This window comes from Crotalus tigris, unplaced genomic scaffold (assembly GCF_016545835.1).
Source record: "Crotalus tigris isolate CLP2741 ecotype Arizona unplaced genomic scaffold, ASM1654583v1 scf7180000019924.707973, whole genome shotgun sequence".
Classification (NCBI taxonomy): Eukaryota; Metazoa; Chordata; class Lepidosauria; order Squamata; family Viperidae; genus Crotalus; species Crotalus tigris.
The window spans coordinates 48,479-68,672 of record NW_024097775.1 but is presented as its reverse complement, the minus strand read 5'-3'; the positions used below and the strand labels follow the sequence as shown (position 1 = coordinate 68,672).

Below are 20,194 nucleotides of genomic sequence, written 5' to 3'. Positions count from 1 at the left end.
AAAATTCAGAGAAGAGCAACTAAGATGATCAAAGGCCTGGAGAATAAAACATATGAAGAATGGCTGCAGGACTTGGGTTTGGCTAGTCTAAAGAAAAGAAGAAATAGGGAAGACATGATAGCAGTATTCCAGTATTTGAGGGGCTGCCACAAAGAAGAAGGGGTCACGTTATTCACCAAAGCACCAGAGCAGGACAAGAAACAATGGTTGGAAACTGATCAAAGAGAGAAGCAACCTGGAATTAAGGAGAAACTTCCTGACAGTGAGGACAATTAACCAGTGGAACAGCTTGCCTCCAGAAATCATGGGCGCTCCATCACTGGAGATTTTTAAAAAGAGGCTAGACAATCACTTGTCTGAGATGGTATAGATTCTCCTGCTTGAGCAGGGGGCTGGACTAGAAGACCTCCAAGTCCCTTCCAGATTCTATTCTGTTCTGTTCTATTCTATTCTAAAATGGGATACATGAATGTCATCTCACACTTCTCATAAAAACAGCAACAAAGAAAGATGTAACTGAGGAACTCCATGGAGACAGACCCACATAAGCACATGCTCTGCTGTCAGTTTGTGTTTTTATAATACCCCCATACAACTGCAGAGGATAGTGCATCTAACCTAGCCACGGTGAACGTATAGTGAAATTTAAGAATTAGAATGGAGGATAGAGAGGACAGTGGCATGTATCTATTTTAAAAATATCCATATACTGTAATGTTGGATACCAGGCTTAGTCTGATTTGGAAACCAATGTGCCAGACACACAGCTTCTGATAATTCTTGGCATTTTCAAACCTTGATAGATGGGAGATACCTTAAACACCATTTTTCACACTAATATATCGATACAGATGAGCTGGGATCTTTTTGTTGTTATTCTCTTGTAAAAACATACTAGTATTTGTGAAGATTAAGAAGATCTATATCCTGTAACATTTTTAAAAAAATATATTGCTCTTAAAATAATAACAGAAAAAAACTAAAGGAATAAAACACAAAGATGTATCCATTATAAAAAATGCATAAGTGCTTTAAAATAAGTGAAAAATACAATAAAAAATAAGATATAGAATATACTCTACATTGTTACAATAATAATTCTATAGATAATTATCTAAATATAAAGATTATTTGAGTGTGTGTGCATGTGTACTGTGCATATAATAAGTCACCATCATGCTTTTTTAACTCACTGTATTTTGTATAAATGTCCCATATTTCCTTATATTTATCCATGCAAAGTCTACTTCAATAGGCAATCAATTCACAGGTAGCAAGTTAATCAGAGCTTTAATCCACTGAGTAAATGGGGCCATACATTTATATTTCCACTGCTACAATATCAATCTTTTGCTGTAATAAAGGCACAAAGACTCCATTTACATTGTCCAATTGTAAAATTCCATGTAACAGGTATGCAATTCAAGAGAATATTCCCCTCTGAAAATATTAGCTTTTGTTTCAGTTCTTTAACATTAAAACTTACCAGCATCTCTCTTTGCAGGCTGCAATGTGCTACATCCATATAGCTGCCCTTATTGCTGAATATCTGAAGAGAAAGGGTAAGATACAGCACATTTAAAAGGTTTGATTGGTTTAGAAATGAGTAAGGAGTGAACAGAAATGATTAAAACCCATTTTATGACATTTATGAGTTTTTGTATTTATTCTTTAAACTGATTTGACTCTTCTCAGATATTTCCCATTAAGATAGTAGAAAATAGTAAAAAAATATTTCATGTTGTATAAACGTTCCATTTTGCCTAAGAATCAAGTTTCAATATTTGTGTACTATTTTTCTTTTCTTTGAGATGAAAAAAATATTATTGTTCCATACCATGGCTTAAATAAATAAACATGCATGTATTAACACATACAAGTAACCAAATGCTAATAACATTTCACACTACCATAGGTTACTGGAAAATGGAAAAGATTTGTACCTCTCGCCTGTTCCTGGAAGATGCTGAACTCTCTGATAATAATATCTTACTAACAACTCACCCTGGAGGAAGTGAGTGTTCTAACCATGACCATTTATGGGCTGGACAACGTTGGAAGAACCCCATTTGTATATATTTAAAGAAAGGAGACTTTTCAATAGCCCTGTCCTAAATCTATTGATGCCAGTCAGCTTGGAAAATGGAATTTTCAATTCCTCCTGGTATCAATTCTCACAGTCATAAACATGTACAACAGTGCCCATTGACATTGGTCACTGTAAACAGTGCCATTGAGATTCTAGAGACCTTGCTTGAGAACAGCAATTCTGCTGTTACATAATAGATTTCCAAACATCTTCCTTTGCTATCATTATTCCTTGAAAAAAATAAGCTTGGGAAAGGCTAGTGAACTGAAGGTTTCTAATTTAAATCATATTGGGACCAAGTTTTGAAAAATTGTGGCTTCATGTAAATCAGTATCAATACATATTTTAATATGTGTAACCAGACTTAACTTAATGTATTCCATATTTATATATCCTTTATCCTATTGACAGATATTTATAAAAAAACTTTATAAGAACTCTGAGAACACTATACATTTCAGAATCATAAATATTTTAACACATCCTTATCCTTTTGGGTCTCATTGGGAGTTTCTCAAAGAATGCCTTCGGATAAGAAGATTTTTTTGCCAAAATTACCAAATTATAACTACCTAGCTATAAACTATGGTGTTTACAAGAGACTTAATAATATTGATAGTATTTGTAATAAGCTATTATATGTAATGTCTTTGTATTTTTTACTACAATTATTTAAATAATTGTTACTGAAACATTGATAAGACTTTTTCTCTTGTTTGAAAAGGCTTGTTTTCTATGGGATGGCCAGCTTTTCTCAATATTACACCAAATATTAAAGAAGAAGGAGCAATGAAAGAAGACTCTGGAATGCAAGATACACCATACAATGAGGTTAGCAATGTTATTCTTTTTAATTGACCTTAGGTATGTTTTCTTCATAGTTTTCAGTGAGTCCTATTTCCAGCGGAGCATAATTAGAATCATAATTATCTTTATTTCTTTTTTAAGACATTGAAATTGCAAAAAAAAAATCTTATTTTGCATCACAGACCTGATGTTCCTTCTTAACTTGCAGGACATCCTTGTGAAACAGCTGGAATTATGTGTTGACTATCTCTGGAAATGTGAAAGATACGAACTCATTGCTGAAGTAAACAAGCCAGTTATTGCAGTATTTGAGAAACAAAGAGATTTCAAAGTAAGAAATCTTTTTATACTGTGTATACATAGTCTACAACTAAACTGACTTGCTCAACAAAATAAAAAGTGCTGATTGTGTTGTTCATGTGTACCTTTTTAATATGAGACTGCATTATGAAAAGATAGATTTCTATATATGTTGTTGCATGAAAAAGGAGTATTAGATACTCTAATTAATATTTTGAAAAACACAATTTACAGTTATTTATGCAGCTTTTCTCTTTAGAACACGCAGGTCAAGTAGGAAAATGTGATCTCACTTCCATATACTGTAGATGAAAAATGCAAATTTGATTTGCCATCTCTAATTATTTATTCATTTATTTATTTACTTTATATCCCACCTTTATTATTTTCACAAATAACTCAAGGTATATAACATATCCAGCGCACCTTCCTCCTTCTATTTTCCTCACAAGAACAACCCTGTGAGGTGAACTGGGCTGAGAGAGAATGACTGGTCAAAGGTCATCCAGCTGCTTTCCTGGTTAAGGCAGGACTTGAACTCATGGTTTTCTGCTTTCCAGGCTAGTGTTTTAATCACTAGACTAAATAGCTCTTTATATATGATTATATATATGTAGTGCCACTCCCATAGGGACCGCTTAAGTCCGGGCCCTCCTGATCTCTCCTCCAAGTGGCACCAGCCCAAAGAGGTCTCTCACATTGGCGCCTCTGCCTAACAGGGCACGTAACACTATGGTATTCAGTCACCATCGGCAGCCACGCACATGGGGCAGTGATGGTCGCTCTCTCTCTGCGGTGACTCACATGGGATGATGGTGGTTGATCTCGGGCAATAAGAATTTACAGGGACGATGGTAGTCAATCTCTATTGCCCAGAATGTTGTTAATCAGCCTCTGGTGGCAGCAACTTGCCTAAAACAATGGTGATCAGTTTCTGATGGCAACAACTTGCCCAGAATGGTGGGGGTCAATCTCTGGTGACAGCAACTTGCCTAAAACAATGGCAGACAGCCTCTGGTGGCAACAACTTGCCCAGGACAATATTAATTCATCTTTGATGACAATAACTTGCCTAAAATGATGGCAACCAATCTCTGGCACTGGCAGAGGCCTCCCTTGTCCGCTCTCCTTGCCCCTCTCTGACCTCACTCCATGTAATCCCTTTTTATCTCCCCCAGCTGATCCTATAAAGAAAAAAACCCTTACTCCCACTAAAAGACATATGTCAAACTCTTCCCTAACTCTCCCTCTGCCTAACTTATTCCAACGAGGGAAAGGAATTAAAACTTCCCAAACTACCCTCTCTCCCTCTCTTCGTATGGCCTGCCCACAACGAAGGAGAAAGAAACAATAAAACTTCACCTTTCCCCATGCCTCAGTCTCTCTCTCTCTCTCTCTCTCTCTCTCTCTCTCTCTCTCTCTCTCTCTCTCTCTCTTTCTTTCTCTCTCCCTGGCCTGCTTCAAGCAAACAGCTCCAACCAGCCACTCTCCCCCTGCCTGGCCTGCTTCAAGCAAACAGCTCCGGCAAGCTACTTCCTCTCTCTCTCTCTCTCTCTCTCTCTCTCTCTCTCTCTCTCTCTCTCTCTCTCTCTCTCTCTCTGTGCCTAGCCTGCTTCCAGCAAACGGCTCCAGAAACTACTCTCACCCTCTATCCCCCCCTGCCTAACCTGCTTCAAGCAAACAGTTCCAGCAACTATTCTCACTCTTTCAATCCCTCCCTCTCTCGTCCGGCTTGCAAAAAAGCAAATGCGAAAACCCCAGCTTCTTACTGTCTCTTCAATCAGCTGGCTCAGAATGGCAAGCTCCACCAAACCTTCTCTCTTCCTCCCTTCTATCTGCTTCCTCCTCCTTTTTCTTCCCTCCTGTGAGCCACGCCATGCCGCCAGACCCACGGCAGCTGCCGGAGCTCCTCATCTTCCTGCCAAATCGACAGGGCTCCTGCAAAGCCTCTCAACTGGCCCCATTCTCATCCCAGCTCCACTACATATAATTCATATTTTAATTATAAATGTGTTTGAACACATGCCTCCTAGATAGTTCCAGATGGACGACACTTAGCACTATCAATAAAATCATTCCATATTTATTCTGCCCTCTTTAACAAATATTTTGTAATATGAGAAAAGATAGAAAAATCACTGAGAAAAAATAGCAAAATAATACAAATGGAAACTGATACTCTTAAGGTAATCATATATGCATGTTACATTTGGAAAGTTCCCTTTAATCAGTTGACTCGAAAGCTAGTAGCATTGTTGAGAATAAGTTGGTTACATGAATTGGTTTGAATACCACGGTTTTTTACTTTAAAATGTACTCTCATTCTATTACTTCAGAGGCTGTCAGAATTGTACTATGACATCCATAGATCCTATCTGAAAGTCGCAGAAGTTGTGAATTCTGAAAAGCGCTTATTTGGACGATACTACCGTGTGGCATTTTATGGCCAAGTAAGTGACTACTGTGGGTGAACTTTCAGCTAAACTACACATTTGCCAATGAATTCTCCTTTTAGAGAGACTGCAGTAAAAAACACATTCCCCAGGTGAATATCATAGGGATTGGACTAGTTGACTTGGTATGCTTTCAATATTGAATATTTATCTATAGTAATATTCATGGAGCAAAATGTAAATTTAGAGTCACATAAAAGTAGAAGCAAAATATTATTAGTGGCAATGAGCTGTAAGAATAGCTTTAGAGGTTTCCTCACATTTAGGTTAAGCTTTTAATTTCTGATTTGGCAATGTCCCATTGAATGTCCCATGTCTAAATAAATATGCACTAGATCAAGACCTAAGATTATATTATGACAAAGAATTACCACCACCATCCCAATTAGCCACAGTTTTAGATAACAGTTTATATTTATGATTAGTATATTTTGATCTTCTGCAAAAGGTTTGATAGTAAGACACAGAGGAGGTTATCTCAGCTGATATCCCATAATACAAGTTTAAAAGATTTATATTGCCAATATTATTATATACTATGGCTTGGGCAGCTCACAGACAAATGCATTTTTCCTTAAAGCAGAGATCAGAAGGAGATCTTCGTTATAACAGCTTGTCATATTGATTATTAAACAAATAAAAGGAAAATGAAGATAAGGCAGTGCAAATATAAAATATATGATGGTATCCAAAATCATCCTTGAAAAAAGCTGCAAAATAATTGAAGACATTTTTTCTCCTAATTGATTTGAAATCCATAATCTTTATTAGATATTAGTTTGTGTAGACATTCTAGCTTTGCTTTCTAGTTGGCTTCTGATTCTTGTAGTGCATTGTAGAAGGCTTGCACACTATTCCATATTTCTGCCTACTTATTTTGGTTATAGTATGTGTACATGCTTGCTTCCACAAGACATCAGATGGGACAACAAGCATGTTCTTTGAGGATGAACTTTCCAGGGAAACTTTCTCTCTTTTTAAAAAAGATATATGTGAAATTAGTTCTGAATAATGTTGTCTGCCAATTAGGTTTTAATGCAGAAATCTGCTCTTTTCCTCTTTTGAACTTATTCAAGGCTGTGGTAAGTTATCTATTCTTTTGCATGCTGTTTTGTTTAATTCTTCCTACATCATCCTACTTGTATGATCTTGGTTAACCTTGATTTCTAGCACTTTTTAATATTCACTATAAGCGATGAAATAACATTGCTTTCACTCATTTATATACTGTGCTGTATCTAGCAAATAATGCTTTTGTTCTGCTTCCTTGAATTATAAAGATGTATCTGTTCCTGTGGCGTTCATGTACTTGAGGCTTAAATCTGTTCCCATTCTAATGGAAGCAGGTTCAGCTATGTGTTTCTTATCTGAAATGCCCACTGCAAACAGCCTTGCTGCCTGTGTCCTGGCAGAACAAGCAAGGTTTCCCAAACTGCAAGGTGCACCTCCCTTGGCAAAGTGCATGGGAGGTGTGAAGAGACTTTTAGTTGTACATTGTTACAACACATTCACCTTTCCCAAAATTTAATTGTATTGTTTTAATTGCTCATTTGTCTCCATTTTGGTGTTTGGATTTTTCAGGGAAGATCTGTACATTAAGACTACACAGGCAGGTGCAATGGCAAAAAATGTAGGAACTCCTGTGCTACATTATACAGTACTTGCTCTCAGTTACAGTAAAAGTATATTACCTTTTCACACATGCCTGATAGTTTTGCCCTTGGTTTATTACTTTGGGGTGTACATATCAGGTTACTCAAAAAAAATGCAAACCTTTGTCATGTAGCTTTCATCAATATGAAGCCTTTCAGGTGGTTGGGCCACACAGACTGGCGAGCATCAAGTTGTGGAAAACAAACAGAATGACAATACATTAAACTAACTTTGATTTCCCTGCAACTAAATATGAACATCTATTCATTCATAGGTAGACAGCCTAGTCATTGTGGGCACCCCTATGTGCACCAGTAGCTCTCCCAACACACTTTAGTATATTATCTTTCTTCAGAAATGAAAGATTTTACTTTATTAATTGGCTATAGTGATTTACCTAAAAATCCTGTTACTTTGAAATCAGCTTGAGTGTGTTGACACCCTTTGTTCAATTAGTATCTTTATTTTTTCCTTGATATGTGTATTGCAATAAAATGTATTAAGAGTTGATCATGATCTAAAAGAACTCATAATTTTTATACTAAGGCAGGAGCTTCAAATTTGTACCTCATGTCCCGCCATGAGACAATGTTTACTTGGTGGCTCCTAGAAAGTGTATCTTCATGGCACCTGCCATATTAACTCTGCCCTTTCAGAGATAGAGCCCCAGCCTTATGAATTTCTCAGAAGACCATGAAGAACTGCCTCTTCTCTCAGACTCTGGGGCCAGGCTGGAATTTCTGGAACTTTGACATGGATGTGTAGAGAGGCTGTTTTTTTGCAATTTAAAATGAGGCAGGCTTGATCTGTTATGTTTTATCATTGTTGATGGTTTCTAATTTTGTTTGCTGCTCAGAGTTACTTTCATAGATGGGTGGCTTTATAAATTAGATTGATTCTGAAGATAAATAGATTTTCTACATCCACGGCAATATTTTGTAACAACTCAGATCAGAGTGCTGAGCATCATATAGATGCACAAACTTCCAGGTAGAGGTGTCCTGGTGACTCACCTCAACCTGATCCAGCTGGTTTCTAGGCTCTACAAGTAGCCCGACTGTTCAGGAAGCCTCACTCCCTCTTCCGTGCCATGGCAGGTGCTGCTTCAGAGGCAGCACTAGGCTCCCACAGCCGTCCTTCCCTTAGTATAGAGGCTTGAAGAAGGAGGGACTTGATCAGGGAAGATGGGCCGGAAGTGGGCCTGCCTGAGAGAGGGATGGAGGAGGAAGTTCAAAGAAGAAGATCAGCTCTGCCACACTGTGAGACTCTCTGCTAGGCAAAGTATGGGAGAAAAGGGAGGGGAGGGAGGGAGCCAGGCAAGTAGACAGAAGGGAGGTAAAAGAGAGAGAAAAAACCAAAGGAAACAAAGATCTTCTTGTTTAACAGTAGAGAGAAGAGCTTAAAGTAATATATGTTCCTACATTATCCTTGATATTATTTTGAAAAGTATTATATATAAATCCAGTAATACAACCAAATAATGATTCCAATAATAAAAAGCACTGCCAGCTAAATGATCAGAAGACAGAGTTGGAAGGGATTTTGGAAGTCTTCTAGTCCAACATCCTACTCAAGCAAGGGACCTTATACTATTTCAGACAAATAGTTGTCCAATTTCTTCTTAAAAATTTTCAGTGATGGAGCATTCACAACTTACTGGAGGCAAGCCATTCCACTGATTAATTGTTCTCACCGTCAGCAGATTTCTCCTTATTTCTAGATTGGTTCTCTCCTTGATAGGTTTCTATCCATTGCTTGTAGTCTTGCATTCAGGTGCTTTGGAGAATAGGTTGAATGCTTTTTCTTTGTGGCATTGGAATGCAGCTATCATGTCACCTCAGTTCTTCTCTACGTTAGACAACACATACCCAATTCCTGCAACCGTTCTTCATGTTTTAACCTCCAGTCCCCTAATCATCTTTGTTGCTCTTCTCTGCACTCTTTCTAGAGCAGGCATGTCAAACTGCCAGCCCACAGGCCAGATGCATCATGTGAATGGGGAAAAAGTTGCAATACATCGTGCAACATCATGTGACATCCCGAATTTGACATGCCTATTCTAGAGTCTCAATATCTTATTTTCGTGGTGACCAAAACTGGATGCAGTATTCCAAGTGTAGTCTTATCAACATATTATAAAGTGGTATTTCACAAGAAACTCAGACTTTAGTAAAGATTTTACTGAATCCATTTATTTTAGCATTGTTCCAGGATACTCTTCATTGTATTCATTTTTTACTTAATGTGTGCAGACACCAGACTAACAAAATAGTTTTGTTCAGCACCTTCCTGTGACAATTTGAGTTTGACAGCACTGTCCCAGATAATTGAATCAGAGTGTATTGTAAGTAACTTCACCTTGTACTAAAAAACAACCAAGGGAGCTAAACCTTTTTAACAATCTGCAGGCATTTTACTAGCTCTAAGCATATGGTTGATAATTTATCACTCACTGTACCTTATAAGGAGCAAATATATTTCACAACATTTCGTCGTGGAATATTTTACATAAAGATGCAGAACTGGCATTATGTGACTTATTTAATATTTAGGCACACGTGAGCAGCATTTGCCTTTATATGAAACTAATCGTTTCCAAAGGAAAATAGTTCAATGAAAAGTGCATAGAGGACTGCAATTTCATGGTTCATTAAAATACTGCTGAAATGCAAAAATGTAAATGAGAATTACAAGGATTCTCAAAGAAACTATGTTAAATTTCATGAAGTAAGGACTATCTCAAATTAAGCGAAAGTAATACAATTATGTAAGCCTAAGGATGTTGTGAACATTGTATAGTTTCACAAAGCTCCTGTTTTTTAAAGCTACCTCAAAATGTCTTGCCAGAAAACATGAATTGTTTTATGATGAAAAGAATAATGAAAACAAATTGAGATTATATAAACATCAGATTCTTTCTGATAAACTAAAATGAGCTTATAGGAAGAACACAGTTATTATGCAGCATTCATTTTCAATACAAGAGCAACAAAGATGATTAGGGGACTGGAGGCTAAAACATATAAGGAACGGTTGCTGGAATTGGGTATGTCTAGTTTAATGAAGAGAAGGACAAGGGGGGACATGATAGCAGTGTTCCAATATCTCAGGGGCTGCCACAAAGAAGAGGGAGTCAAGCTATTCTCTAAAGTGCCTGAGGGTAGGACAAGAAGCAACGGATGGAAACTAATCAAGGAGAGAAGCAACCTAGAACTAAGGAGAAACTTTATGACAGTTAGAACAATTAACCAGTGGAACAACCTGCCTCCAGAAGCAGTGAATGCTCCAACACTGGAAGTTTTTAAGAAGAGATTGGACAGCCATCTATCCAAAATGGTGTAGGGATTCCTGCCTGAGCAGGGGGTTGGACTAGATGACCTCCCAGGTCCCTTCCAACTTTAGTAGTAGTAGCAGCAGCAGCAGCAGCAGCAGCAGCAGTAGCAGTAGTAGTAGTAGTAGTAGTAGTAGTAGTGCAATTTTAAATTGACTTTGATTTTGACAATACAGGGATAATGATCTGAATTTTTAAGGTATCAGATTTTGTTATTAAATAGGGACCATATTGGCGAAACTGAAAATATTGTATTCTCCTCCTCTATTACCATGAAGTTAAATTAATATTCCTCAATCTCCTAATTTTGCATATATTGACTTGAATCTAGATTTTTTTTCACATATTCAAAAGAAGCTTCAGTTGCAGACAGGAAGGGGAAGCAATCTTCAGTAGTCTCCCTTTTTCATGTTATTTTAGGACTTTCCTCAGTTTTCTGTATGCATTTTGAGAGAACTATTGAGTAAAAGAAGAATCAATGAAAATGATCTTCCAAGTACAGGAATATTCTAAGGATATATTTGTAGTTTGTTATCTACGTATTTGAATAAAATCAATAGTGCTAAAAAGATTATTACAGATGGACCTAGTAAACATCCCTTGGCAAGGTATTTCAGAACTAGGTTCTCTGTGTCATGGTATAGGGTTTCCTGCCTGAGCAGGAGGTTGGATTAGATGACCTCCAATGTCTCTTCCAACTTTATTATTATTGTTGTTGTTGTTAAATGTTGTTTCATAGGGAGTTACAGGTTCAGCATCATGACTTCAAAGTACTAAGGGTCACAAAGAGAATGAGCAAGAGAAACAGTTTGGTGTAGTGGTTAAGGCATCAGTCTCCCAGAAACTGGGAAGCTATGAGTTCTAGTTTTGCCTTTAGATATCTGGGTGACCTTGGGTCAGCCAGTCACTCTTGCAGCCCTAGGAAGGCGGCAGTGGCAAACCATTTCTGAAATCTTGCCAAGAAAACTTCAAGACTGACTTGCACACACAAAAGGGGTGGAGGGCTTTTTTTTTTACAAAAATACAATTGGAAAGTGACTGCTGTATAGACCATTGTTTGTCATTTGTGAATAAATGAATCTGGGGCCTCTGAATGCAGAAATGTGATCAAGTGTTCTGTGACAAATACTCAAAAACTTTAGTATGGCTGGCACCGTCCCAGTGCAACAGCAGATAAGCATCACCTCTCACCATCATTCTCTTCCCACGCAGCCTGGAATGTCCTCAATAGAGTTGGTGAGGGCTGACAGTTCAGTGGCCTGGAACTAGGCTTCTCTTCAGTTAATGTCCCTTCCTATGGAAGCCCCATCCCTGAACATGCATCCCAGGAAAGGCATCCCAGAGTTCTAGAGCAAGTCATGCAAAATAAATAAAAACATTACTTTCCCGGTTTTAATAAAAATAACAACAGCAGCACTGACAACTAATTTGATTAACTAGACTAAACCAGGTAAATAACACCCCATGTGTATAGTTAAATATGAAAACTATGTATTCTAATTTAGTTGTCATTTCCCAAATGCAAAAAGGGAGTAAGAATTCTAGTATGTCCTCTATCAGAAACATTTCTCGCTTATTTAAATTGTTTTGAGACTATCTAGGGATTCTTTGATAGCATTTCTCTATTATATAAGCTCAGAACGACATCCATGGTGATATGAATATGAAAGGATGTATATGTGTACATGAAGCATAGCCAAAATCTGCATATACAACAAAATTTTATAAAGTTCTGCATCAATAGTTCATACAATGAATAGTTCATATGAGTGGTGTATTTATAGATTGGAACTACTATGCAGCTTGCTATTATAAAAAGGCACAATGCTAAAAGCTATAACTCAGAAAGAATTAGTACTCCCTATGGGCATAGCTGACTAACAAACCAGTTGTGTGTAATTTTTTCAGAAGCAAGCAGCTCTCTTCAATGAGAACACAGTTTTCTGCCTAATAAAAATAAATCAGTTTAGTTCCCCAGAATCAATTAACAAGTAATACATGGCTTCAAAAGCTAGTATATTATTTTAATTGCAGAATTGTCCCCTTCCCTACATACATACAACGGTAGTTTTGACTGCAGTTGTGTTTTTAGAAAGAAAGAAAGAAAGAAAGAAAGAAAGAAAGAAAGAAAGAAAGAAAGAAAGAAAGAAAGAAAGAAAGAAAGAAAGAAAGAAAGAAAGAAAGAAAGAAACTAATATTTAGTTCCAATAATTTTCATTATCCTTACTGAATTCTACCACATGGTGGCACACTTGCTGCAAAATATGGGTGTACCTAATATAAAACTCCAAGGATGTTTTCAGTCACATTTCACACAGGCTTTTTTCCCCTATTAGTAAAAGTTGATATTCATCCTGTGCAAATGTAGAAGTTTGGTTTTAAATGCATTCCATTTCTTCATCATGCATAAGCTGCAGCATTCAAAAAAATTAATTTGTTATACTTAGCAGTTGAGTACCTTATATTTTTCATCCACAGTATGTTCTTAAAGTGGTTTTAATCATACTCAGTTTACTGTAATTGTTATGATTTATCTTTTAATCAGGGCTTTTTTGAAGAGGAAGAGGGTAAGGAATATATTTACAAAGAGCCCAAATTAACAGGCCTATCTGAGATCTCTCAGCGATTGATGAAACTTTATGCTGACAAGTTTGGAGCAGACAATGTGAAGATAATCCAAGATTCCAATAAGGTATGATGGGAAATGTCCACAGAAATTATTAAAAAAAAAAGCATTTATCCTATTACAGAGTTCATTGTCCAGACACACTTAAAATAAATGAAACATTTTTTTTTCACAATGAGCCATGCTCACTGCATAAGTTCAGTTAAGCTCAAAGCACAAATGACTTGGAACCAATGAAGAGGAATTATGGATCTGGCAAGGCATAACCACTGCTGTAGCCATGTAATTATGTATATTTCATCTCTCTGATCAGAAAAATTATAATGCCATTGATAGTAATATAAACATTTGTTACATGCTGTGATTTGTAAAATTATGTACATTAATTACTCTGTTATTAATTGACTAAAAGTGGCAGGTCCTGAAATTTGTTATGGAACTGCCAGCAGCAAAGGCTTTCTTAGAAATCTTTTTTGTTCGTCTAAGAAAAGGGTTCTGCTCCTTTTATGCTCAAAAATATCTGAAACCAAAGAAATCTATGAATATATTATCTTTTACAATGTCTAAACAGTCTTTCTGTAATAAAAAGCAAGAGTCTAGCTTTTTTTTTCCTTTGTCCTTTTGCTGTCTCTAACTGCTGCATTGTCTTCCCTTTTGTTTGTATAGGTTAACCCGAAAGACCTAGATCCTAAATATGCATATATCCAAGTAACCTATGTCACACCCTTCTTTGAAGAGAAAGAAGCCGGAGAACGTAAGACTGACTTTGAAATGCATCACAATATCAACCACTTTGTGTTTGAAACGCCGTTCACTTTGTCAGGAAAGAAGCATGGGGGCGTAGAAGAGCAATGCAAAAGACGGACAATTTTGACAAGTATGGACACTGCATTCTTCTTCACAGCTTGGCTGGGCAATTTCTCAGGGATGGTGGGCCATTCTCGGCCTCTGGACCTTCTGAAAATCCACAGGAGACCATTGGATAACCACTCCCTCCCCAAAAACCAATGATCTAAATTGCACTGTTTCGTTTCAGTGTCATGATTTCAAAGTGCTAAAGGCCACAAAGAGAAAGAGAGAGCGAAACAGTTTGGTGTAATGGTTAAGGCATAAGACTGAGTTCTGGTCTTGCCTCAGGCACAAAACTAGCTCAGTGACCTTGGACCTGTCTCCCCCTCTCAGTCATAGGTAGAAGGGAATAACAAACTATTTTTAAAAATCTAGCTAAGGAAACTCCAGGGACTAGCTCAGGTAGTCAACAGTAATCAGTGCTGACCTGTAGGGGCACAAAAAAAGTGAAGGGGCGGAAATTATTATTATAAAGTAAAGCCACCTTTCTCAGTCTAAGTGACTCAGCACAGCAATTAGTTATTTATTATTTACAAAAATAGTTCAAAATATTTTGTAGCACATTGCTAATTATTTAATGGATTGTTATTGAATTGCCAATGGCTATGTTTCAAAATATGAATATGATATTCTTACACCTATTCTGGAATTTGATAAATGCAAGCAAGTAATCCTTTTATGGAGTATTTTAGAAAACTATAAATATACACCTATACACATGCAAACACACATACACAAATATAGTAGAATGAGCAAATGGAACTATTCATGGACTTATTGTATGAATTATGGCTTTTTAAAATTATGAATATATTACATTATATTAAATAAATTTTCTTAGATGTATTTATCTTGTCTTTGAGTGCAGCTAGCCATTTATTTCCATACGTGAAGAAAAGGATACAAGTCGTAAATCAGAGCAGCACAGAACTGAACCCCATCGAAGTAGCTATTGATGAGATGTCCAAAAAAATTTCAGAACTCAAACAGCTTTGCACAATGGAAGAGGTAGATATGATTCGACTCCAGCTCAAGCTACAAGGAAGTGTCAGTGTCAAGGTAAATATAGTTCAGCCCTTTTCCCAGGTTTAAAAGATTTGATATTTAGGATTTTATAATCGGAAACAGAATCTTTCTCTGTTTGTCTCTTTCTGTCGTTATAACTCGACTGGAAGTTCAAAACAGCATTATAACATTAATTAATTTAAGTAATTAAGTAATTTCAATGTTAAAAAAACCCATAGATGATAGCCATTAAATCTGAGATTTAATCCCCAATTCCTAATACCTCCTGCTAGGTCTGTCAAAGGGTAAAATGAAGGTACTGATTAGCGCATCATTATCCCTCTGCCAGAAAGATTTCTGCTTCTGCCTTAGGATGTACCCCCACTGCATTCCTTTCCTCCGAGAATAAGTTTTTGATATCTGCTACAGGTCGTATATCATCATGAGAGAATCAGCATCAAAAAAAGAGCTTCCTTTCTGGTGTCACTTCTTCAGTGAAGCAGTGGGAAGTGTATCTTAGAGGAAAAGTGAAGACAAATACTAATAAAATAGTATGAGAGTCAGAAGAATAAACTAAAGGCAGTGTTATTAGACTAAGAGTTATCTAGCTTCATTTCAATTTAACTTTTATTTTGATAACTGCAATTTAGTATATTACAATTTTTCATTTTTTTATTGTATCTATTGTGCTTTTAGTGTGATAATACTTCGATGCAGTGAACTTAAGTTGGCTACCCTTTAGTTACATCCCATAGTTTGAGAGCCATATTATTTTTACAGCATTTTGAGGGTTGGGCCCCAGTTTAGGGTATTTATTAAAGTTGTTTTAAAGAATAAAATCGGTTCCTTAATATTGGTGCCATACATTTTGACCACCCAATCTTGGAAAGATTCTGGTAAACACTAAAGGTGTGCTAGCAAGCCACCCATTTATATATATATTCTGCAAATGTTTCCTTTCCCTAATGTATCTGCAATTTAGAAAACTCATCAGAAGTTGGTGAACAAGATCAGGACTTCAGGTGGTGATAGAAGAAAAATTGTTTTAATCTGCCTTTGCCAGCACTGACCCTCAGCCCTCAGTATAACATAGCACACTTTGACTTGCAGGTAAATGCAGGACCAATGGCTTATGCTCGAGCATTTCTTGAAGAAACCAATGCTAAGAAGTACCCAGATAACCAAGTTAAACTTCTGAAAGAAATCTTCAGGTAAGTTTTACAATAGATTAGATAGATGAGAGGGAGGTAGGGAGGGAGGGAGGGAGAGAGAGAAAGAGAGGGAGGGAGAGGTATAGAGATAAAACAGTTATAGAGATCCTGTAGATAGAGATAAACACAAGTATAACTGGCCTTGTTTGGCCTAACAAAACATCAGGTGTCAAATCCAGAATTCTTCAAAAAGTCTAGACTATCTTTCTGTGTCTCTTATGACTTCTTCTTTTACTTGTGCTATATCCATTATTGGACGTTGGTGATCATGTTGGCGATCCTGTTTTTATCAGCAGCCGCACAAAAAAGTGCTGCTGAGTTTTGTCCCTTATGACTACACCATTTTAATCCATAATGAAATCAAAATGTTATTTTATATTTGAAACAATAACACATTGCCTTGACATTAAAGATATGAGATCTTTTGTGCTATGCAGACAATTTGCAGAAGCATGTGGACAAGCTCTTGAAGTTAATGAACGCCTTATTAAGGAGGATCAGCTGGAATATCAGGAAGAAATGAAATCTCATTACAGGAACATGCTCAGTGAGCTCTCAGAGATTATGAATGAACAGGTTAGCCATTCTTTTTCAATATTTTGTTTTCAACTCCAAAGACATTAGGGTTGTCACATAAGTATGCCTAAATCCTAATTGGGGAGCCACCTTGGGAAAACCTACTAATTTCCAAACTTCTTTTCTTGGTCTAAAGGATATTCTCATTTCAAATATTCCTATCTATTTCACCTTCATTCAGCTGCTAATCAATATTTATTTCCTCCAGTTCCGATTTCTATCATTTAAGAGTAACATTAATCAGAGGGGAAAAAAAATCTATTATGCTGACTAATTCTAATTCTAATAATTCTATAGAGGTTAACCTTTCCTTCCTTCCTTCCTTCCTTCCTTCCTTCCTTCCTTCCTTCCTTACTTCCTTCCTTACTTCCTTCCTTACTTACTTACTTACGCAAATTCTGACAAATATTTACCTATTTGGTATTTTTAAGTTGATATTATTTAGAAAAACATACAGTAACTCTTTTTAGGCCAATCATTCCATGAAGGGCTTAACAATATAGGGACATATTGGGATTTGAAATGCTATTGAATACATTTTGATCTTTGACCACAAATTATGTGAAAAGTAGAAGCAGGTTACATTGGAATCTATGTACGCATAATAACATCAAATTGGATGCTGGTCTGTTATTATATCTAGAAGTAAGAATAAGTCATAGTGTACAAGAAAACTTGCAGTTAAACTTCCATTTTCTTCTGTCAAAGGCTACATATGACACCATGTACCCACACAGGGAGAGGTAATAAATTCAGGTGAAGGGAAATACAATGTCAAGAGCAAAGTAGAAGAGGTTTCCTTGATTCTTTACCATTTGAGCAGACACCACAGTTATTCTATCCTGGCATATCAAGGGCACTAGCTTTTCTCCTTCCCAATCATATAGGCCAAAAGCACATGGATTATAGGATGAACCTTAGCCTGTGAAAAAATTGAGAACTCACTATCAGGAGATCCTGTTATAGATTCAAGATTGCTTGGGGAGAAGATCCCATATCGGGAACAGGACTAGATGAATAATATTTGCAGGCTTATATCTTAGTACTTACATAAGTTAATCAATTAGGGCCTTACTGTTTCTTTATCAATCCTATGAATAATTTCACAGGTTTGTTTTGTTGATGTTGTAATTGTTATTGTTGCTTTGGGTTATACCACATCATGTTTCACACCTCTATATCTATATAAACCATTAAAAAACAGTATTATCGTATCATTTATCATTATTTGTCAATGTTCTCAAGAAGCATCCCAGCAGGCCTGATGGACTTTCTATAACTTCTGACAAGTAACTGCCTCATACTGCATTCAATTTGGAGAAGACAGTTCAAGGTTTCTGTGATTACAGCCCTCCATAGTTAGTCACCTCCAGAGCCATGCCAGTTCCCTGTTGTGTTTTTACGACATCAACACAGATTGTGTCACCATGTCCTTAATGGTGTTTTACATACAGGCATTGAAGTCCTATGTGTTTTGCATTACTATTGTGTTTCTGCATCCACTGACTGTGGCATTTTCTTTCTGTTTTTCTGGCAGCTCTGTCATGGTCAGTGCTTATACAACTTTTCTGCTTCACTGTCTAACATTTCCCTCAATACCATAGCCAAAAGTGGTATGTTTGTTTTTCTTTTTGCTCTCTGTTCCTTTACTGTCATGTATTCTCACTGACTGCTCTTTTAACATTTAATAAGGATGCATCTCACTGGTGATGCTTAGCAGAAAAATGGGCATTAGTCATTCTTTTGGGAAGCATGAAATATAATACAGGGTCAGGGAGAACTGTAATGATATGCCAGGCATTCTTGTCTCCACGGTCCATTTCCATGTTCATTTTTAATAGACACACTTAAGTTTCATAAGAGTCCTATTTAAGGCATGATGTTTCTTCTTCAGCACTTGGAGTGGGTTGCATGCCTGGAGTAGACTTTTTCCTGAGGCCTTATCAGTAAATGTGCATGATGTACTGTATGTATCTCCAGTACTTATGCACGAGTAAATGTTTAAATAAATGTTTAAATACATTCATGCTTCATGTTTAGACATTAGAAAGAGCTGCTTGATTCATGTTTGGTGTGGGTGTCAACTATTTATTATGGCCATATCTGGCTTCCATTTACAGCTAAATGTTAAATGTAGCAAGTAAATAGGTGATACACTGTTTATTTATGATGTTCATTGCCAGCAGAGCTAAATTCATATATGTATTTACTTCATAAAAGTGTCAAAATATAATCTCACAGAAATGTTACAAAATTGGAGGCTAAAGAAGGAAGTCTTTTTTTTTAAGTTGGACTTCTGTTGGAAGAAGGTATCAAATACAAAACAAAAACAAACTTAACTGGATAGATAAAAACAGCTGACCATGTTTGTTCCTAAAAGTATAGTTTAGAGTGAGCTTAATTTTTCCACACGTTTACTTATTTATTCAGGATTACTTATTTCTTTATGTATGCATCTGTTTTAAAGATCACTTACAAGGAGGATTCTGCAAAGCGTCCAGGAGTGGAAACACCTTATTCCCATGCAATCAGTAGAACAATCACTGCCGCACCTGGATCACTTTCATCAAATGCAGATATTTTGTAACTGCCTTTGATTATGAACTGGAGAATTTTGGCGCTATTTTGCAAAACAGTGTAGGCAAATCCTGGAGGATACCATAACTGTATTACATGATTATTTTTTATTTATTGAACATTTTATGTGTCAATTTAAGAAAAATAGTCGCTTTGATTTTTTTCAGTGTTATTGCCTTTCTTGATATTTGCACATTTCCTATGATTTTCTTTATTATGGGCCAGTCTTTAGTAAACAGACCGAAATGAAATATCCATTGAACATTTAGTTTCACAGCAAACCTTATGTTTGCTATAAATAATAATATAATCTAATACGACCTGTATACATATATTTTAAAAGACAAAAGTGGGTGTTTTATAACATTTAAGTATATTAAAGTTGTAAATAAAAGATGTGTAAAATACGTCATTTTTACAAAAAGTTTAGTTAATATTTGACACGACTAAAATGTGGATAACATTTAAGATGCGGCTATATTAAAATATTTGTTTATGTGTATAAAATTGTGTGTGTGTTATTGGCTAAATTATTTGGGCTTGCAGTGGGTGCTTAATTTTAATCACTACTTTTGATACTACCATTGCTTCAAGATATTCCCACATAGCTGGTGTTGTGTTTGAAATCATGTTTTTCTAAGGAGATGTGCATTTTCTACCAACTGAAATGGAGATGGGTGAGTTCAATGATTTCAATTTACTTGACTCAAACATCTC

At 36.4% G+C, this 20,194-nt stretch overlaps 1 protein-coding gene across 15 annotated transcripts in view; it reads left to right on the top strand.

Moving 5' to 3' along the window:
- Nucleotides 1–19,984, top strand: part of DOCK10 (dedicator of cytokinesis 10) — a 192,298-nt gene extending 172,314 nt beyond the window's left edge. For 7 of the 15 annotated variants that reach the window (XM_039364894.1, XM_039364888.1, XM_039364891.1 and 4 more), the window contains exons 46-58: nt 1,505–1,562; nt 1,916–2,014; nt 2,814–2,920; nt 3,105–3,227; nt 5,533–5,646; nt 6,726–6,731; nt 13,179–13,325; nt 13,926–14,136; nt 14,977–15,167; nt 16,224–16,324; nt 16,762–16,900; nt 18,438–18,513; nt 19,368–19,984. In XM_039364894.1, coding sequence (XP_039220828.1) covers nt 1,505–1,562; nt 1,916–2,014; nt 2,814–2,920; nt 3,105–3,227; nt 5,533–5,646; nt 6,726–6,731; nt 13,179–13,325; nt 13,926–14,136; nt 14,977–15,167; nt 16,224–16,324; nt 16,762–16,900; nt 18,438–18,513; nt 19,368–19,435 — 1,440 coding nt within the window. In that variant the 3' untranslated portion in view covers nt 19,436–19,984. The remainder of the gene's footprint in view (nt 1–1,504; nt 1,563–1,915; nt 2,015–2,813; nt 2,921–3,104; nt 3,228–5,532; nt 5,647–6,725; nt 6,732–13,178; nt 13,326–13,925; nt 14,137–14,976; nt 15,168–16,223; nt 16,325–16,761; nt 16,901–18,437; nt 18,514–19,367) is intronic. The other 8 variants (XM_039364901.1, XM_039364898.1, XM_039364892.1 and 5 more) reach the window with 6 other exon arrangements.
- The last annotated feature ends 210 nt before the right edge of the window (nt 19,985–20,194 follow it).